Source organism: Neurospora tetraspora (assembly GCF_033439725.1).
Source record: "Neurospora tetraspora strain CBS 560.94 chromosome Unknown B0H65scaffold_10, whole genome shotgun sequence".
NCBI lineage: Eukaryota > Fungi > Ascomycota > Sordariomycetes > Sordariales > Sordariaceae > Neurospora > Neurospora tetraspora.
Genome location: NW_026944392.1, coordinates 693,977 through 712,259, shown reverse-complemented (window position 1 = coordinate 712,259; position 18,283 = coordinate 693,977). Strand labels below are relative to the sequence as shown.

The 18,283-nt window shown below is 52.7% G+C and overlaps 6 protein-coding genes across 6 annotated transcripts; 4 read left to right on the top strand and 2 right to left on the bottom strand.

Annotated features, from left to right (window-relative positions):
• Positions 1 to 1,309: 1,309 nt before the first annotated feature.
• Positions 1,310 to 1,516, top strand: B0H65DRAFT_409896 (uncharacterized protein; the record flags this gene model as incomplete). Its single annotated transcript, XM_062823828.1, has 1 exon — positions 1,310 to 1,516. A coding segment is annotated over one exon (207 nt), but the record flags the coding sequence as incomplete, so codon positions are not given.
• A 1,418-nt stretch (positions 1,517 to 2,934) lies between these two features.
• B0H65DRAFT_543266 (ribonuclease H-like domain-containing protein) lies at positions 2,935 to 4,015 on the top strand. The gene has a single exon (XM_062829223.1). The coding sequence runs from the start codon at positions 3,012 to 3,014 to the stop codon at positions 3,756 to 3,758; it is 747 nt and encodes a 248-aa protein (XP_062676822.1). The 5' UTR covers positions 2,935 to 3,011; the 3' UTR covers positions 3,759 to 4,015.
• Positions 3,870 to 4,388, bottom strand: B0H65DRAFT_77561 (uncharacterized protein). Its single transcript, XM_062831396.1, has one exon. It carries the CDS (start codon positions 4,251 to 4,253, stop codon positions 3,981 to 3,983), a length of 273 nt encoding a protein of 90 aa, XP_062676821.1. The 5' UTR covers positions 4,254 to 4,388; the 3' UTR covers positions 3,870 to 3,980.
• A 4,486-nt stretch (positions 4,389 to 8,874) lies between these two features.
• Positions 8,875 to 12,222, top strand: B0H65DRAFT_561698 (uncharacterized protein; the record flags this gene model as incomplete). The annotated part of the gene is made up of 5 exons (XM_062830183.1): positions 8,875 to 9,517; positions 9,604 to 9,846; positions 9,887 to 11,079; positions 11,127 to 11,315; positions 11,628 to 12,222. The coding sequence occupies 5 exons, from the start codon at positions 8,875 to 8,877 to the stop codon at positions 12,084 to 12,086; spliced, it is 2,727 nt and encodes a 908-aa protein (XP_062676820.1). The 3' UTR covers positions 12,087 to 12,222.
• A 1,352-nt stretch (positions 12,223 to 13,574) lies between these two features.
• B0H65DRAFT_543264 (uncharacterized protein) lies at positions 13,575 to 17,075 on the bottom strand (the record flags this gene model as incomplete). The annotated part of the gene is made up of 3 exons (XM_062829222.1): positions 15,871 to 17,075; positions 14,520 to 14,860; positions 13,575 to 14,167 (listed from the first exon to the last, which is right to left on the bottom strand). Exons 1-3 carry the CDS (start codon positions 16,578 to 16,580, stop codon positions 13,575 to 13,577), a joined length of 1,644 nt encoding a protein of 547 aa, XP_062676819.1. The 5' UTR covers positions 16,581 to 17,075.
• Positions 17,076 to 17,263: 188 nt separating this feature from the next.
• On the top strand, positions 17,264 to 18,188 carry B0H65DRAFT_77490 (uncharacterized protein). Its single transcript, XM_062831395.1, has 2 exons — positions 17,264 to 17,459; positions 17,530 to 18,188. The coding sequence occupies exons 1-2, from the start codon at positions 17,451 to 17,453 to the stop codon at positions 18,055 to 18,057; spliced, it is 537 nt and encodes a 178-aa protein (XP_062676818.1). The 5' UTR covers positions 17,264 to 17,450; the 3' UTR covers positions 18,058 to 18,188.
• The last annotated feature ends 95 nt before the right edge of the window (positions 18,189 to 18,283 follow it).

Below are 18,283 nucleotides of genomic sequence, written 5' to 3'. Positions count from 1 at the left end.
GATTGGCTGAGAGAGCTGCATGCCAGGGCTGCGAAACAGGGTGACGGCGGCGTTGAGAGCGACAAGGCAACCACAGCTCTAGGATCAGAAGCCGGCAGCCTCCAACACCACTAAAAAGGCTGACGGACAACTTTCTTCCCCTGCCTTCAACCCCCTGTCTTCCTATGAATATCCTCTTCCTTCCTCTACTTCTGTCTACCTTCCTTCCTCTTCCTCACTTTTCCTCCCTCTAACTTGCTCTTCCTTTCTCTATCTTCCCTCATCGACGACGACGAAGGGCGATGACGTGGATATTCTCCCCCTAGTTTTTAGACAGTCTCCTAGTTCTTGGACGACTTGTCACTGGGAATAGCCCAACTCCCACGGGCAATCACCACTTTAGACTTGGAGGACGTAGCCAACAAGCCGCTGCTCCTATCCTTATTTCTACCTGTTGTGGTATCGGCAGTGGTAGTAGGATAGCTTCCCTGTTCTTTTGACGAGAGCCGTCAACGGTTTCCCTGTTCAGGTGATCGGGAGTTAGGACTTACTTGCAATTCCTCCTTTGGGCCACTGCCCTCGCCGTGAGCATCACGAAACGCCAGAAAGCCGAAAACGCATTTTGATGTTCGAGACGGAGAAGCTGACCTCGAAAGAACAAAAATCAAACTGAGGTCTCTGGTTTAGTCCGATCCAAAGTGTCCAGGTATGTAGTGTACACAAACTCTGCTAGCCCACCATCTTAACCCCAGACTCTTGGGTGACATCGACCGCGACTCCTCCAGCTCCAGAACCCGTGGCATCTGCATCACACTTTTGCTGACTGCACAAGGTCATTTGCGTTGCCCTTGCCCTGCTGACCAACGGCGACGAGAGCGACCAGCCAGTCGCCCAAATTCCCTCTGTCAAATTTGTTCGTTCTCCCGTCCCCTTTCCGACAGCTTTATACGCACCAATCAGATGCCATTCGGTATTACCAGAAGAGACACTCCCGATACCGAACTCTTTTCAATCTCGACTCTAGCCTGTCATCCTTGTGGTCCTAACCATTCAGCTTGCGAACTAGCCCCCCAGCTGTTAGCAGTAGCTGACCCTTGGCTGCACCACCTATCCCCGACGCCGCCCTCATCTCGACTCTCGATCTCCTCTTCGAGCCTTAGGAGAGCAAGTGACGGTCTTTGTTGGCTTCTGGGCTTGAACGATAAGGTAGCTTTTGTCACAGCCGATGTAGGGGGGCTTGCACGGATAGATGATATTGGGCTGGGCATCACGTTGCTCGGATTGAGGCGTTGCAGAGTCGGCGGGCGGGCTTGCACTTGTTCGCGCCAGCGCTGCGAAGTATGGGCATGAGGCGGTTGTTAAGCTGCTTCTCAATACTGGCAAGGTTGATGCAGATCTTCGGGACGAGTATGAACGGACAGCGCTGTATATGGCGGCAGAGAATGGGTATGACGCAGTTGTTAAACTACTTCGCGATACTGGCAAGGTTGACGCAGGTGCTAAGGATAAGAATAGACAGACAGCGCTGGATTGGGCGGGAGCTATGTTTCTATATATAGCGGTCAGAACCCTAACGCTAGTTCCGGCTCGCTGGAACTAGCGTTAGGGTTCCTCAACCGCCTGGTCGATGTGGGTAGTCTGCCATCACCGTGGCACGGTGACACTAATGTCCGCAATGATAAACCGAGCAATGGCCGAAAGACATCACCGAGAAGTGTTTTATCTACCCGAATACACAGATGAAACAAATACTAATACAAGTAACGAAGCCGTCAACGCCATCACAGTGCCATCCCCAAAGGGCATCGCCTCATCTCACTCCGCTCTCCCAGAGGCAAGCCCACTCAGTTATACATTCTTCGTCCGGTTTTGAGGACGGTAGGCTTGCCTGTTTTCTCCAGCACTTTTCGCGTTTCGTCCATCAGTGCCAAGTCATACCCTGCAATCGCGGTCAGTCTCCTCTGTGCACGACAACTTGACAATAAGACAAAGTCTAACCGCGAGGCTCTACTCGAGGCTGGGCAGAAAGGGTTTGCGTACCTTGTCTCGGCCATGGGTTGAGCAGGGGAGATCGGGAGCTTTCATTGGCCTCCAAAGAGAGAAACTGGCCTCCGTTTGAAGCGTCATGGGACAATGACAAGGGGTCAAAACGCCACAGAAGCCTCTTATGCCTCTCCCCGTCTCCTTCAAAGCCCTCAAGACTGGAAGATATAAGAGAGCAGTCCCCTCCTACGGCACCCGTCCGCTTGAAGCCTCAATGCTTTTAAAACCCTTTGGGTGGAGAAAGGCGTTTTTTTGTACCAAACTAACAAACAAACCAGGGTTAGATTGTACAACTTTTGATAAACGGACCTTCAAAACGAAAGACGACAATGAAAAGAACTCAATTATGTTGATAGGAAGAATTTTATACTGATAGTTTCAAGTACGCTGATTTCAAATCCACAACCGTATTTCTTGTATCTGCCCATTTGGTGGAGAGACAGGCAGATGAAGTTTTGTTCGTTTTGTCTCGAAGGTCCGTTTGCCACCAAGGTGTCGGAAGGGAAGCTCAACTCGGGAAGTTGCATTCGGCTGGACTGTCAGGACGTTTGAGCTCGGGAACATAAACATGGTGGTTGGCTTGCAACACACTGTCGGCGCAGCCGCCAATACCTTCGTTTGTAGACGAGTCGATTGGCCGAGAGAGCTCTATGCCAGAGGCCCAGAGCTGCGAAACAGGGTGACGGCAGCGTTGAGAGCGACAAGCCAACCACAGCTCTAAGGATCAGATGCCAGCAGCCTCCAACTCTACTCAAAGTATGCTTGAGGCCCGACTTGTACTTGTCTGCCTTGACTTAAGTAGATGATGTGACCCAAACCAGTTCGATTTTAACACCATGCATTTGAGTCTGAAGAAAAGTTTGGCAACAAAATTGCCCTTCGGACAGAATAAGACACGCAAACTCCACAATAAGTTGCGTTCTGGGACAGCAGAAAACTCCCTTCGACATATCAAACCATCGGCAAGGCGCACCCTTCCCAAGTCAAGTATGGCGACCCCAACCTTGATCTCATCCCTTCCAGACCTCCAGGTCTTCCTCTCTTTGATCCCTCCGTCCAGCACGTTTTATCTGGACCTTGAGGGCAAAAGTCTCAGCCGCAATGGAACCCTCACGCTATTGACGATTCTCGTCCTTCCCACGCGGGCAACAAGCATTGTCGATGTCCAAACCCTCGGCGACTCTGCTTTCACCACTCCCGGCACAGACGGAAACACCCTCAAAGCCATCCTCGAGGATCCCCACACTTCCAAATGCTTCTGGGACGTACGCAACGACGCGGACGCCCTCTGGGCGCACCACAAGGTCCGTCTCGCGGGCGTCACAGACGTCCAGCTCCTCGAAAACGGATCCCGCGTCGGCGACAAGACGTACCTCTACGGGCTCGACAGGTGTGTCGAGAGGGATCTTGGGCTGAAATACGTGGAGAAGCAGCGCTGGGTCAGAACCAAGCAGGAGGTGCGGGCTCTGATGAACATGCCCAACAACGATATCTTCTCCCGCCGCCCTCTGGACGCCAAAACGCTGCAGTACTGCGTCAACGATGTCGTTTACCTGCCTGCGCTCCACAACCTCTACGCCAAGCGCATCACTAAGTCTAGCGGATGGCTGGGAAAAGCTATGGATGAGAGCGCGCGTCGCGTGGTCGAAGCTTGCGGCCCTGGGTACGTGCCTCAATCTGAGAAGAAGAAGTTCGGACCTTGGGGCTCGGGGTTGAGCAGAAACTTCCGGTACTGACGATGGAGGAACGGCTTGAGAAGATGGAAGAGGACGAGTTGTTTTGGCTATAGAGGCCAGCTGAGGCTCGGGGAATCAAGGCAAGAGATAACCTAGATGTAGTTTTGTCCGATGCAGGATGGCCCAAGTTGGATTTAGCAATATGACGCTTACGGCCTTTTTGCCGGTTGACCGAGCCTGTGGACACTTGATCTTGTTTTCGAGACGCAAACTTATCTTGCATTATCGAAGTCGAAGCTCGGCGCTGTCAGACTTGTCGATGCAGCATGTGTCGACCCAGAAGAATTTCAATCCATCGCGCCAGGCTTGGTCTCCGCAAAAACGAATCTTAGCGTAGCTTGCTTTGTTCTTGCCTGTACCGTCCGTCATGTCTCTGAAGAGGACCTCTTCGGGACCCCATGTGTATGAAAGTATCGCATACGGTGGAATCTCGTTGTTGGGGAGGTCCTCCGTCAGACGGACCCCGCCGGTATCGTCACGCTCCAGGAGTCGCATTGCAAAGTCCGCCAGGCTCAGCTCCCTCGGCAGCTAATCATACAAATGTTCGATGGTGGGAAAAGGCTCGCAGGCTTCGCGAGCGGACGGCTTATGTTCGCGGGACTGTAGGTACAGTAAATCAGCAGTTGAAACTGGGAGAGTTGTTCGACAGACGAGAACTACTTACCATAAGTAACGGGCAAAATTCGTAGCGTATATCTCGGTGGGTTTGATTGGGAGCCTTAAAGGTGGTTGCTGTTGTCGTCTTTGTTTCAAGGCGCTGCCTTTGCCTGGATCACCAACCCCGCACGCTGCGCATTTTGTCTGCGTTAGCGCCTGGAGAACAGGAGCCAACCGCGCATAATTCGAAGCATCGTCATTGGCGGTGTTAGTCGCGCGACACTCAGTCACAGCCTTGCCAGAGAGGTAAGGTGGGAATTCAGGACGAGCGCATGGGAAATACATGGATGCTATTGTCTGGATAGGCGAAGAAAGGGAATTGGGCTGGGAAGGAGAAATGCCAAGCCTGCCCTGGAAGAGTTACAGGGTACATGCCGACAAGACGTCAGCAAGTTAGAAGTGGGCAAATGTCGGCCGTTTTTGGCGTCGTGCTGTACCTTTAATGTTTCTCAAGTATAGCTGGTTCGTGCCCAAACACTTTGAAAAAGTGCAGAGCGGACGCCAATTTCGCTCCTAGCTGTAACAAACTTGCTCAACTTGTCCATATCGCGCATGAGCTTCCTCCTCACTACAGTCGCATTCGAAATCGGCTTCCAGTTTGTCGGTCGCCCAAATTCTCAGCGCACAGACCTTTACAGCTTGGCGCTGACACGGTACAAGTGACAATTGCGAAGTACTCGTCGCTGGAGTAGGATACACGCTCGAACAGTGCTACAATGTTGTTCCCAGTAACATGTTGTCGTGACGGTTGTAGAATTTCTCCACTCAACTCTCCCCTCTAAACTTAGCTGGCTAGACTCATTACATCTATCTCGCGATAGCCCATCGTTAAAGTAGAAACAAAGTAGTAAAACGTATGTATAAAAGTGTAAACGCTTTTTCTTATTCAAATAAAAACTCACTATTAGCCGTAATACTTCTACTAAATTACTATCCCTATATCCCGACAAATACTCCTAAATACCTTGACCATCTTTACAGGTACTCATATAACGTAATTAGAGGTACCCACGTCCACATTCTGTAATACAACCAACCTGCGATCACATGTGCTGCAGGAACTGTCCCAGAGAGGATATGTGGTGGACCCTCCTCCAGTGACCTGAGACTTCGGACTTCGGTAGCAATAAGCTAACAGACAAACCAGCACCTGCTCCCGGCTCTGCTCCCGAAAGCTCCAGGAAGAAGAGAAAAGATTCCAGCAAGCGCGGTACAAGGGACCCCAGAGATGGTGTATCCATGACCGCAGAGGAGGCCGGACAACCAACATCTTACGACAGTGCGCTGGACTACAGCGGTAAGGAAAAGAAGCACAACAAGGATAAGGAGTCGTCGTCAAAGTCGAGGTCCCGGAGGCACTAGCCTGTTGGAGTGTCCCGAGGAAGAATGTTTGTGTGAACATGGGAAGCCGGACGTCATGACGGTGGATGCATTGCTTTTTTTTTTTGGTGTGAGTCATTGAACTTTGGAGCCAAAACTAGGAGGCTGCCTTCTCTTTGATGATACCCGTGGATACCTCATACACCACGTTTTTGGGGTTGGGCGGCGCCGATTGTTTTCCAGAGCATACAGCCAGCATGCATCGAGGGCGCACAAAAAGAAAGGACCATGACTTAACTGGGAGGATGGATGAATGGTGGGGGGAGCAACAGCAACACTAACGGCGTTTCCTTGGTTCGGGTTTCTTGTTAATCTTGGGCGGGTTCTGGATCCGGATTTTGTAATTAGGGGTTTTCGGTCTGGGGAGGCTCTGGGCGGCAGGGTCTCAACGTGTGCGTTTGCTTTTTGTTTTGGTTGATCGGTGCGCGGGATGTCCGTATGAAAACATCATCATCTACACCGGCCTCTCCTCGCACGTTACCCCCCTCCGCGGGCGACAAGACAACACACACTTAGGCCAACCAGCCGATGTAGTCCTTGCGCACATCAAAGACCTATCCACCACCGTCTCGGGCACAAATGGGCTCTGACCATCCTCATGATCCTCGCGCCTCCTGCTGGAGACGCCTTCAACTTCATCATCGATCTCCAAGTATTGCCTTCGGCCTTCTTCCAGTTGATCATGGGAATAGGTCTGTACGTCGTCCGGTACCGACGGTCTCGGCTGAACCTTCCCCGCCCGGAGTTCAAAGCCTGGGACCTCGTAGTCGTGTTCAACATCTTGGTGCAGCTCTACCTGGTCGTCATGCCGTGGTATCCGCCCGCGGGAGGAGCGTACGCGGGCGATGTCAGCTTTTGGTACGGGACCTATGTGGTCACGGGCATCAGAATGTAAGTTCTTTTTTTTTTTTTTTTTTGATTTGTTTGTCTTGAAAAGCCGCCGCGGCTTACAGAAAAAGAGTGGTCAACTGACACAGATATCAGCTTGATCGCTTGCACTATTTACTACTACCTCTGAATCTCCGTGATCCCGAAGCTGCGTGGTTATCGCATTCGCCAGGAGGTTTTGCGACTTGAGGATGGTGCGCAGAGTCACAAGCTGGTCAAGGTGTCGATCGCTAAGTTGACTGAGTGGGATGCCACGCACGACCTGCGCGACGAGACGTCACGTAGCCGAACCTAGCAATGCGGCGCCGTGTTTGAGAATTTGCATTGGGAGTAAGCCAGGAGGAACAATGCAATCAAGTCATTATCTTATGGAGTATCACCATCTTAGGCTTCCGCTCAGAGGCTTGGTACCCGTTTGGGAGAGGCTGTTGCTGCGGCCAGGGATCGTGTAACGTCACCACTTCGCCGGGGTACCGAAGGCATCAAGGGCATTCGATGCTCGACGACCCCTCCAGGCCCTAAGTCCGATTTAGGCGGAAGTCGGTGAAACCAAGATGTGTTATTGGCCGCCTGTTTTTCCATGGAATATATACCACTCCAGCCATCATCAAGTTTTGCGCAGCACTTGCACCATCATCAAGTTCTGTGAAGCACTTGGTATCGTATTTGAGAACATCTTCTCACACATCTCTTCTTCACATATCACCGTTTTCTCCCAAACCATATCCTCGACGTTTTCGTTTCGCTTCTATTATCAACGGACAACTGAATTTGGCGCCAATCGGTACCTCACCCTGTCAACAATGGGTGACGAGATGTATTCCATATTAAGAGAGAAGACTTCTAACCTGCTTAATTACCCAACGGAAGCCTCGCTCGAGCGGTCTTTCGTACCTACCACCCACTTCCAACGCCCCTACCTAGGATCCCACGCCAAGTTCGAAGTTAGCACGCCCAAATTGGTCACCCCTCAGATAATGAATTCTCTGCCTCCGCCGGATCTATATTCGCTAAATATGACGGATGGCAAGGAAATCCAAGGAGAGACACAGTCGGCACTAGGTGATGGGCGCGATTTTGGTGAGGTAGGAACATGCGTCCCCGAATAAGCAGTTGAAAGTCCATGCCAGTCACACCCATCTAACACTAATTTCCTCTAGATCCTGAACAGGGCAATGAACAGGGCATCTGGACGCCTCATCGCGCTTCTCCAAGAGGAGCTGGAGAGGTTAAGCAGCGAGAACGAACTCATCGAGGATATCGAAGAGACGGATGAGGCACTATCGAACCTCAATCTCGACAATAGGAAGTCCGGGTGCCGTCTCTGAGGCTATCAAAACGACGTTTTCTGAAGATGTCTGGTAGTACTCAGAATCACGTTAATTAGGCCGTCTAGCAAAAATCAGATGATCGGCTTGCTTTGGAGAAGAAGGTTGGGGTCGTCGTTATATCTGGTAACTCCCTTGCTGCTCGGTTTCTTATTTGGTTGTATCGTTTGGCCAAACGATGAAGGTACCTTGGCAATCTTTACCTTGCTGCCCTCCTTCGATACATCATCATTTACATTTACAAATCATAATACTCTCGATCCTTTGTGAACCCTTTCCAGTAAACTCTTGGGATGCCAGGATGCCAGGCGACCCTTGACTGGTCACATGCCAAGCGCACATCGTCGAACCAATCAGATGCCGCAAACGGCCAGAATGTTTCCCTTTTCAGACATGCTAGAAGGATCCCTTCACAAGCCGACGAAACATTTCGTCCCGGAGGACACTCGGATTTACACCCTACCCCCGCCGCGGCCCCATAAGTGGTGCAAGCTACCAGGCCGCTACTGGTACGCACGGGCGCGCCAGGGCATTGCTCCTATTTTTGTACGCTATATTCACCGATGTGGCACGTCTCATGCCCCACGGGAGGCGGAAGTAGACGTTAAAAATAACAACAACAACAACAACAACAACAACAACAACAACAACAACAAAAAGCTACTGGTACGCACGGACTGGCCTGTCTGGGCTCTCGCCCATATAGCCAGTCCTCCACGCACATCTTCCTTTCCTCTCCTTCGCACAACAACACATATCTTACCATACCCCCAACGGTGCCCTCTCGCCCCGTGATACTTCGCCCAGGAACGATTCTGCAGACAGCCATCAATATCCCGCTCGTGGCCGGTGTCCGGAACAGTATGGGACGACTTTCGCAGATCACGAACAGGCTGCGGGGGAAGCATAAACCCGACGGCGCATCCAAGGCGGCTAGCGGAGTCTCATCTCCGCCTGCGACCCTGCCAACCGCACCAGCCTTACCGTCCGCGTCGGCGCCAGCTTCCGCTTCCGAAATCCCCCCGGTCCCGACAATTATCACGCATCCGCCTCCCGAGCAGATCGTGCTGTCTGCTCCACAACCTCCGAACCCCACTCCCGCCTCGCCGGCCCCAACCCTCCGCCCTGCCACCACTTCCGACACGGCCTCTTCCCCAAGCCACGATGTCGATCCGTGGGGCCAGGCATACAAGATATTCCGGGAGCGGGAGCCCGAGCTGATGGCAGACTACGCGAAGCATCTGGCCTCCGTGCAAGGCGACCCCCCAGCCAGCATCGACCTTTCAGTGCCGCGGTCCGTCGAGTCAATCGTGACGCAGCTGTTAGAAGATCGGGAGAAGAAGCAGTGGCAAGTCTCGCTTCTGGGGAGGGATATAAAGATACGAGAGCAGGCGGAGAAGTTGGCAAAGTTTCTCCTCTGGTCCGACCCGATAGTCAAGGACGCTCTCAGCGCTCAGCCGTACGCGGCGCTGGCATGGACCGGTGTTTCGTTGCTTCTCCCCGTAGGTCTATGATCTTCCCAGCTCCTACGCGCATGCTTACCGGGGCAGCTCCTCACAAGCGGTACCATCCAAAACGAGGCCATGCTAAAGGCTTCAATTTAATCGGCGACCTCCAAATATATTGGCGAATCTGCGAAGAGACCTATCTCCAATCCGAACATCGACAACATTACGAACGCCTTGTCGAACCCTTGGCCAAGGTCTATTCGTACATCATCGAATATCAAGCCCGCGTCATATGCCATCTCTCCATAGCCCAACTCTCGCGCGCGTGGCAAAACGTGGCCGGCTGGAACGACTGGGATAATAAGGCAGCAGAGATTGATAAGTTGAGTAAAGACTGCAGCGGCTGCATCGTTCATCTCAATGAAAGGGGAAATCAGGGAACGCTGGAACTGCCAGCTGCAAGAGATACAACAGTCTCGGACCATTCTCGGCGAGATCCGGGGGATTCTTGAAAGAGGTGGGAGGCAGACCCAGAGAATCTACGAGGACCAGAAGGAAAGAGTTCTCCTTCAAGATCTCGCGTCCGACTACGAAGGTTACAAAAACTTCAACCCGCGTAAGGTGGAAGGCACATGCGAGTGGTTCTTCGACGATGACAGATTCCGTAAGTGGCGAGACAGCAACACGTCCAGCCTTCTCTGGGTCTCTGCCGGCCCTGGGTGTGGAAAGTCGGTCCTGTCGCGGGCTCTGATCGACGACCATCGGCTATCCACGAACGTTACGACCTCGACCGTCTGCTATTTCTTTTTCAAGGACGGAGATGAACGCCGCATGCACAGCACCAACGCCTTGTGTGCCATCCTCCACCAGCTTTTCACACAGGACCCTGCCGGCGGCCTGATCGGAAATGCGCTGCCCAGCCATAAGAACTACGGTGAAAAGCTGACCCAAAACTTCTCTGAGCTCTGGCGAATCCTGCTGGAGTGTGTCAGATCCTCGGACACTGGAGAAGTTGTTTGCATCCTCGATGCTCTTGATGAATGCGATAAAAGTAGCCGGAAGGAATTGATCAACAAGCTTAAAGACTTCTACTGCCAGCCGCACCATCTGGCCCACTCGTCTTCGAAGCTTAAGTTTCTCATCACCAGTCGTCCATACGACAATTTAGAGGCTTATTTTGGGAATTTCCTTACGACAAAGTATCTGCGATTCGATGGCGACGACAAGTCTGCCGACATCGGCCGCGAGATCAATCTGGTCATCGATGAGCGCGTAAATACAGTCATGGGTAGTTTCAACGCTGATGATCGACGCAAGATTTCCCAACGCCTCAAGAGCATGGAGAACCGCACATACCTGTGGCTTTATCTCATATTCGACATAATCAAGGAGAACCTGAGTCGATACGGGAAGCGGTCAAGCTTTGAGAGCCTATTGTCTGATATTCCATCCCAGGTGTCTGAAGCGTACGAAAAGATATTGAGCAGAAGCCAGGATGAAGAACAAACCGATATACTTCTCCGAATCACCCTCACCGCTGCACGGCCCCTAACTCTCGACGAGACGAACGTTGCGTTGACGTTAGCTTCACAGAAACAACGGTTCGCATCATACGCGGCCGTTGAATCAGAATTGTGCCAAGAGACAACTTCTGACGCATCGTCAAGAACTTATGCGGCCTCTTCATCAGCGTCTACGACTCAAAGCTGTCTTTCATTCATCAGACAGCGAGGGAATTCCTCACCAATCCTCAACGACAAGGCAAGTGGGAAGGGCGCTTGAACATGCGAAAGTCGCACAGCACGATGTCACTGGTCTGGCTTCACTATTTACTGCTGCCAGATCTCGCAACACCAGTTCAGAACTCTCCCGGTAGTCAAGAACGCTCATTCCTCCCGTACGCAGCTGTTCACTGGCCTTCGCACCACATCTCGCAGGAAGATGTCCTTGCAGACCCATCACGGAAGGATGCGCGCGCGCTCTGTAATGTGGTTGGGAAGGCGATAGTTTGGGCACCTAACTACTTCGAACCGAGGTGGATCAGGTGGCAAAATTGGACTGATTTGGCTCTGGCGAGTTATCTGGGTCTAAGGCTGGTCGTCGAAGATATCTTGGCCAAGGAGAAAATAGATGTTAATGCACAAGGCGGAGACGGCACAGCGCTCCAGGCGGCCTCGAGAGAAGGCCACAAAGAGGTCGTCGAGATGCTGCTTGATAAGGGCGCCGGCGTCAATACACAAAGTAGAGGGCGCTACAGCACGGCGCTCCAGGCGGCCTCGGGAGAAGGCTACAAAGAGGTCGTCGAGATGCTGCTCGATAAGGGCGCCGACGTTAATGCACAAGGCGGACATTACGGCACGGCGCTCCAGGCGGCCTCGTTCCAAGGCCACAAAGAGGTCGTACGAGATTTTACTCGACTATCACATGGAATGATCAGATCGTCCTTTGGCTACCGTTATAGTACCGGTGCCGTCACATTCTGCTATCTCACGCTGGGCTGTCACCACAACCTGTCCCTCTTTACCACAGATGCGACCATTTCCCAATTCTTTCTCACAAGTAGAAATATTAGAGGTAGCAACGGGGTCATTGCCACTGGGAGCTGCGATGGTACCATCTCCACCTAGACTTCCATACGATAGTGGGTAAGCTTACTCTCCCACCCCTCCTCCTTCGCATATAACCGATTTGAGAGCGATCAGTTTCCCAGGCCGGAGAACGAAGAGGTTCCCCGTCCTTTACCCGAGGACTTTGCTATGCGCGGCCTTCTGTGGGTTGAGAACTATTTCCCAAGCGACTGGTTCTCGGAAGACAAAATCATCGACAATGAGAAGTATTTCGAATCGGCTTCCCTCTTCGACGAAAGAATTACATGGGTTCTATACTTGGGCTATAGGATTGCCATAAACGGAAAGGGCAAATGGCTTCAATACAACTCCGAGACTCATCTATTCGATATATACCCATCCGTTGGGGAACAGGTCACTACCCTATGCAACAAAGTAGGGAAATAGACAGAGCACTAACCTCCTCCCCAACGGGTATCATATAACATAAAATTCTATAACATAGCTGCCAATCTGGGAGAAACTTATAAGCCAACCTTATTGTCGATCAATTAGTAGAAAAACCGGAACTCGGACAGGACTGGGGCGTATTGTGGGTGTCACGGTTTTTCTTGTGGGTGCCGGTGGCCGGGATGCAATTTGATACCTGTACTCAGGGGCAGGCTTTGGGGGTTTTGGGGGTTTTGGGAATATGGGAAGCGATCATCGGTGGTTTCATTTTCGTTGCGTAAGTCACCTCTCCTTTCAACTGCCCTTTGTTTAATGAGGATTCAATGTTCGTTCTTTCTGCTAATCTTCATATGTGTGCTTTGCAGGAACTGGATTGGAGTAATCGTTGGGTTGGTGCTGGGTCGGATGGTGTCGTCGGGACGGGAAGATTGTGGTCGGGCGAGTAGTCGGGCTGACCGAGGGACTCGATGATTTGCGGTAGGGGCGGCTTTGGATGAAAGACTCTAGGACTGGGGCTGCCGTGGCAGGACATCCAGAAGCAGTTCACTAGTGCCTTCCCGCATCGAGAGCGGCGTGTAGGGTCTCTACAGGTGCGATACTGTACGAAGCTGAAGGGCGGCGGCTGAGCGAGGGAGGGTTGAGCGAGGGAGGCAGCCGTCTGTCGGAACGAACTGAGCGTGCTTGACATTGACATAGCGAACGGATGTTCATCCATATACGGCAAATGCTCAGTAATGAGGTCAGCTATGGTATTTGCTTTTCTGTACCAGCAGCTCTTGAAGCACTTGTGTTCAATGCACGCAACGTCCGGATCAAGGGCATCCCGCGGGCTCGAAGGGATCGGACTGGAGGAGTCGAAGAAGCAGGAAGAGGTTGAGGCGGCGACGCCACCCTAAAGACGTTGCCCGTAAATTGGAGAAGGCAATAGACCTCTGGGAATCTCTCGGTTGTCCCTTCACCTTCCGACCAGGCGCCCAGAATTCCCTGAACCTGAGCCTTACACTCGCCCGTGCTCGTAAGGAGCTCGTATTTGGGATTACTTTCTCGTCTTTGAACTTTTCATATTCTTCGAACCCGACCTCGTACTTCCCTTTGCAATCAAGACCGTAGGGCGTCATAGCCAAGATTTTTTCTCGCTGGAGCCCGTGTGGTTCGGCCCAAGCTATGAAAATCATATTGATCATTCGTTTTTCTGGGAAAGCCATTGTACAGACGATCCCAGGCGGAAGGGAGCGATGAATCAAAGCTTTCTGGCGGTGGGGGTGCACCCAACAGGTTTGCCCAGCGGGTGGGCAGATTGCCATTCACTAGATACTTGTGAATTTGAGCAAAAGTGGTATGTAGGTCGTTGGTCAGTTTCGTCTTCGATGCTCCGCTTGTAGCCTCAATCTGTCGCTTCAACTCCTGAACTTCGTACTGGTACTGCTTCAAGAGCGTATAACTAATCTTGTATTGTGTGCCATGCGCCGTAGCTATCTTCTCGTTACGTCGATCAAGGGATTCGCATTGTAGCTTGGCCAGATCGTTCGGCGGGCTACTGGAATAGTCAGTGGATGCGAGATACTGCTCTAAGTCTGGAGTACCCTCTTTGTAGAGCGCGAGGAGCGAGTCTATATCCACACAGCGGTCATCATCGTTGGTTTGTAACAGTCCCTCTTCACCATCGTCGTCTTCGATGAACCCATAGTCATCTATATCCATTCGATCATCAACGAATTCTCCTCCCCCTCCATTCATTTCGTCTGAATTTTTACTTTCGCGTTCTTTGTCATATTGCTCCTTCGTCTCAGCGTGTATTAATGTCCCCGGACCTGCACACCTTGCCGCTGCCAACCAGGCGCTTCTGTATCTGTATGGCCGCCGCTTTCCGGGCATCCAGTACGGAGGTGAGCACTTGGAAGGGCAGTTCTTAATCGTCGCAGGAGACGCGTCGTTTGCCGACGATGAGGAAACACGCCACTCATCCCAGGGATATATCTTTATCCTATTCGGAGGCCCTCTCTTGTGGAGGGCCGCCAGACAAGCAACCGTCACAACCTCTACCACAGAAGCTGAGCTTCTCGCCCTTGAGCACACTGCCAAGGAAGCTCTCGCTCTCGAGAGGCTGTTCCGCTGTATCAGTCTCGACCTTGGCCAGCTCATGACTATATTCTGTGACAATCAGCAGACCATTCGTCTGGTTGTTGGCGAGAACGCTAGGATCAGTACGCGCCTCCGTCATATTGATATCCAGAATATGTGGCTGCGTCAAGAATACGCGGCTGGGAAGTTCATTGTGACCTACCTTCCGACGGCCCAGATGCCGGCTGACGGCCTCACCAAGTGTCTCTCCCGACAGAAGTTCGAGAACTTCAGGATGATGCTGAACTTGCAAGACACACAGGCTATTGTAGCCCCAGCAGTTTGGGCGACGTCTAAGAATCTCACTCTGGAGGAGGCGTAAGCACCTGCGAAAGGAGTCGCGGAGAAGGTCAATCAGTGGGAGGAGGCAAAGATAGAGACTCCATTCATGGCCCGAAGGGGCCAGCAGAAGACAGTGACCTCGGATGTGAGGCAGGCACCCGAATCTCTGAGCTCAATCAGCAGATCCGGGAACCTGGGGGGTGTGTCACATGCCGCCGAAACAGTGGTCCTACACTCCGTCAAATCCTCCTGGCTCCTTCGAGTGCCTCAGGACGAGTCACATCAACGCACTCTGTCAACGCCAAGCTCCGAAGGATGAGGGGCTGAGACACGCTCACACCTCGCCTCCATTGTATATTGAATAGCTTGTCAGACCTGCCCTGAGGGCACGGAAGGAATCAAGTCTTCATGTGCTGACCGATTTCCACCTCTGTGATACAAGGTATTACCGTTCGGGCTATCCAACGGTCCTTCGACGTTCCAACGATACATCAACAACGCCTTGATGGGCTACCTCGACGAGTTCTGCAGTGCATACATCGACGGTATCTTGATCTACTCCAACACCTTACAGGTGCACCGCGAACATGTACGAAAGGTGTTGGAACGACTCAGACAGGCAGGTCTCCAGGCCGACATCAAGAAGTGTGAATTCCACGTCCAGAGGACGAAGTTCCTTGGGTTCATCGTGGGCGTTGACGGAGTGGGCGTCGATCCCGAGAAGATCACCGCCGTGGCAAACTGGCAGGAGCCTACTACGGTAAAGGGTGTGCAGTCTTTCCTCGGATTTTGCAACTTCTACCGCAAATTTGTGAAGAACTACAGCATAAATGTTGTATGGGAAGAGATTCTTGCAAAACCGGTTGATGCTAGCTCGTTCGTTTTATAGGAAAAAAGTATCCCTTGTTTGTCCTAACGCGACCGTGAAAGATGTCCTGAGTCACCAGGTAGCTCATTACTAGATTCTGTTTCCCTCCCCAGTGACGCTTACGTCTGCTTTGACTGACCTTTCATCCAATCTTCGAAGCTGTCCATGGCCTCATGCTCCGGATCCTCCTCGGCCTCGTTATCATTGCCGGCCTCGTCATCATTGCCGGCCTCGTCATCATTGCCGGCCTCGTCATCATTGCCACCCTCACCACCCGTCTCGCCTGAGTTCCCATCACCGCCCGACCCGCCATCTGGATTGGGACCCGTGCCAACGCCGGCCTCACTAGCCTCGGTAATCTTCTTCATGAGCGCACTCCCGGCCGCCGAGACAATGATGCCGGGGGCGGCCTTGAGAGCGCCCTTTCCAACCCCCTTGATGCCGTTCCAAAGTTTGCCCCAGAAGCCTTCCGTGTTCGTTGTATTGGGCGAAACCACCGACTCGAACGTGTCCGTCGTCGTTAGCTCCAGAAGTGTCTCGAGTGCGGCATCGCCCAGGATCAGGCGCGCCTTGAGGCCCTGGTACACTTTGTCCGCCTCGGCCGCCGCTTCCTCCTCGGCTTCGTCAGCCTCGGCGCTCTCGTCGGGCCCCTGGCCATCACCGCCGTTAGAAGGCGCTAGTGACTCGACAAGCTCGGGCATGCTCTCGGCTAGCGACTCGGTCTCAGCGCACTCTTGCAGCAGCGACAGGAGACGCTTGTCGGCCGAGCCGGCCTTGGCGGACTGCAGCAGCTTCTGAATGAAGGCGTTCATGCTCGTCTTGACCTTGGGCATGTTGTTGGTGGCCCCGTTGCCATTCGGCGGCCTACCTGTGGCAGTCGTTGGCGGGACCCCTTCGTCGGGATTAGCGTTGATGCCGTCGCCTCCTTGTGCTGACTGGTCACCACCTTCCTGGTCTTTGTTCTCTTCATTCACCTCTACGGGCCGGGTGGCAGCGTCCTTGTCCGACGACTTCTTGACCAGGTCGGTGGTCCCGAGGGTCCAGGTCGTGAGGATCCATGGTGGATGGACTGGCTGTGGTGTAAAGCGTCGGGTTGCGCCAGTCTCTCGCAACCGTTACTTGTTCGTTCGTCCTTCTTGAGGTTGTTTTCCTTCCAATTAGTCTCTTCTGATGTTGTTTGTGGTACGAATTGGGACTTCAGGAGACCCGGGCAGGTTTGTCGTCAGGAACCAAACAGGGCTTGGAAAGTCAGATGGGTTGGAGGTTTCGGGTTCTTTAGGTACGTACTGGCGCATTTGTTGAGTGACGAGGGTGGGTCCTCACTGGCTCAGCCGTTGGGGTCCTCAAGTGGGCCACTCGCTGGGCCCGGGCAAGCACGGTGTTCCGCTAAGCCAAGCCTGGTGGGGATTGGCGTTGTGGTGGAACCTGTGGGGGCAGCTTCCCCACGTTTCCCTGCTGTCCGTCAAAGTTGCATTGAACGAACTGTGATTCGTGCCGCCGGCAGTTCTTGGTCTAGGTGTGACCTCACACGCAGACGCGCTTCATCTCGAGTTGCGACTTTACGCCTGTTCACTTCCCTCGAACCATACCAAACTCCAACACGCAACGAAATCGAAAACACCGCAATTGACATCCCGAGAGCCGTATGTCGAGATCAGAGTAAAACAGTCTAACTTGCTAGTATTGTCCAAATTACCGTCAAAATGCCTCCAGTAAGTCACCATCCAGCCATTGCTCCCCACGCAACCCTGATGGCAATATGTTAACCATCCCCTCAAACAGCGCCACCAAACCCTCCCACCAGCTCAAACCTCCTCCGCCCGCGAAGCCCTCCAATCTTTCTACTGCCAACTATGCCAAAAGGGATACAGCCGCATGAACGACTATGAAGCCCATCTCTCCTCCTACGACCACAGCCACAAGCAGCGCCTCAAGGATATGAAGCAGATGGTGCGGGACCCCCAAGCTGCCGCACGTGCTAGGAGACAGGAGCAAAAGAATGAGGGCGTCATCTCCATCAAGCTTGGAGAAGCTGCGGCTGGGGGTGCTGGTGCTGGTGCTGCTAGGGGCGGCGGCGGTGGGTTCAAGAAGGGCGGGTTCAAGAAGTCGGGGTTTAAGAGCGCTTTTGTTCCTGTTGCAGAAAATAAAACAGCTACATCGGCGATTGCTGCACCGGCTCTAGCAACTAGGAGCGATACAGCGCCGGACGGCCAAACGGGGATTAAGAGGGCACCGAGAAGCGAACTGGTTGAGAGCGACACCGAAGACGAGGGATATGAGGTTTACGATCCTAGGAAACCGACCGATTGAGTGGGGATTTTGTTGAAAAATATCAATTACAGAAGTTGGTTGGGAAAGGATGGCGACTACGATGAACAGCATTAAAACACGAGATCTGCTAAAAGCATCGGCAGGTGATGGGAAGGAAGTCTATCAGCATTGAACGCCATATTCGCTATCACAGAAGGATCGAATTGCCGCGCCATCCTCCCATCGAGTCAACTCTGCCGAAAATACCGCCAAACTCCAGCACGGA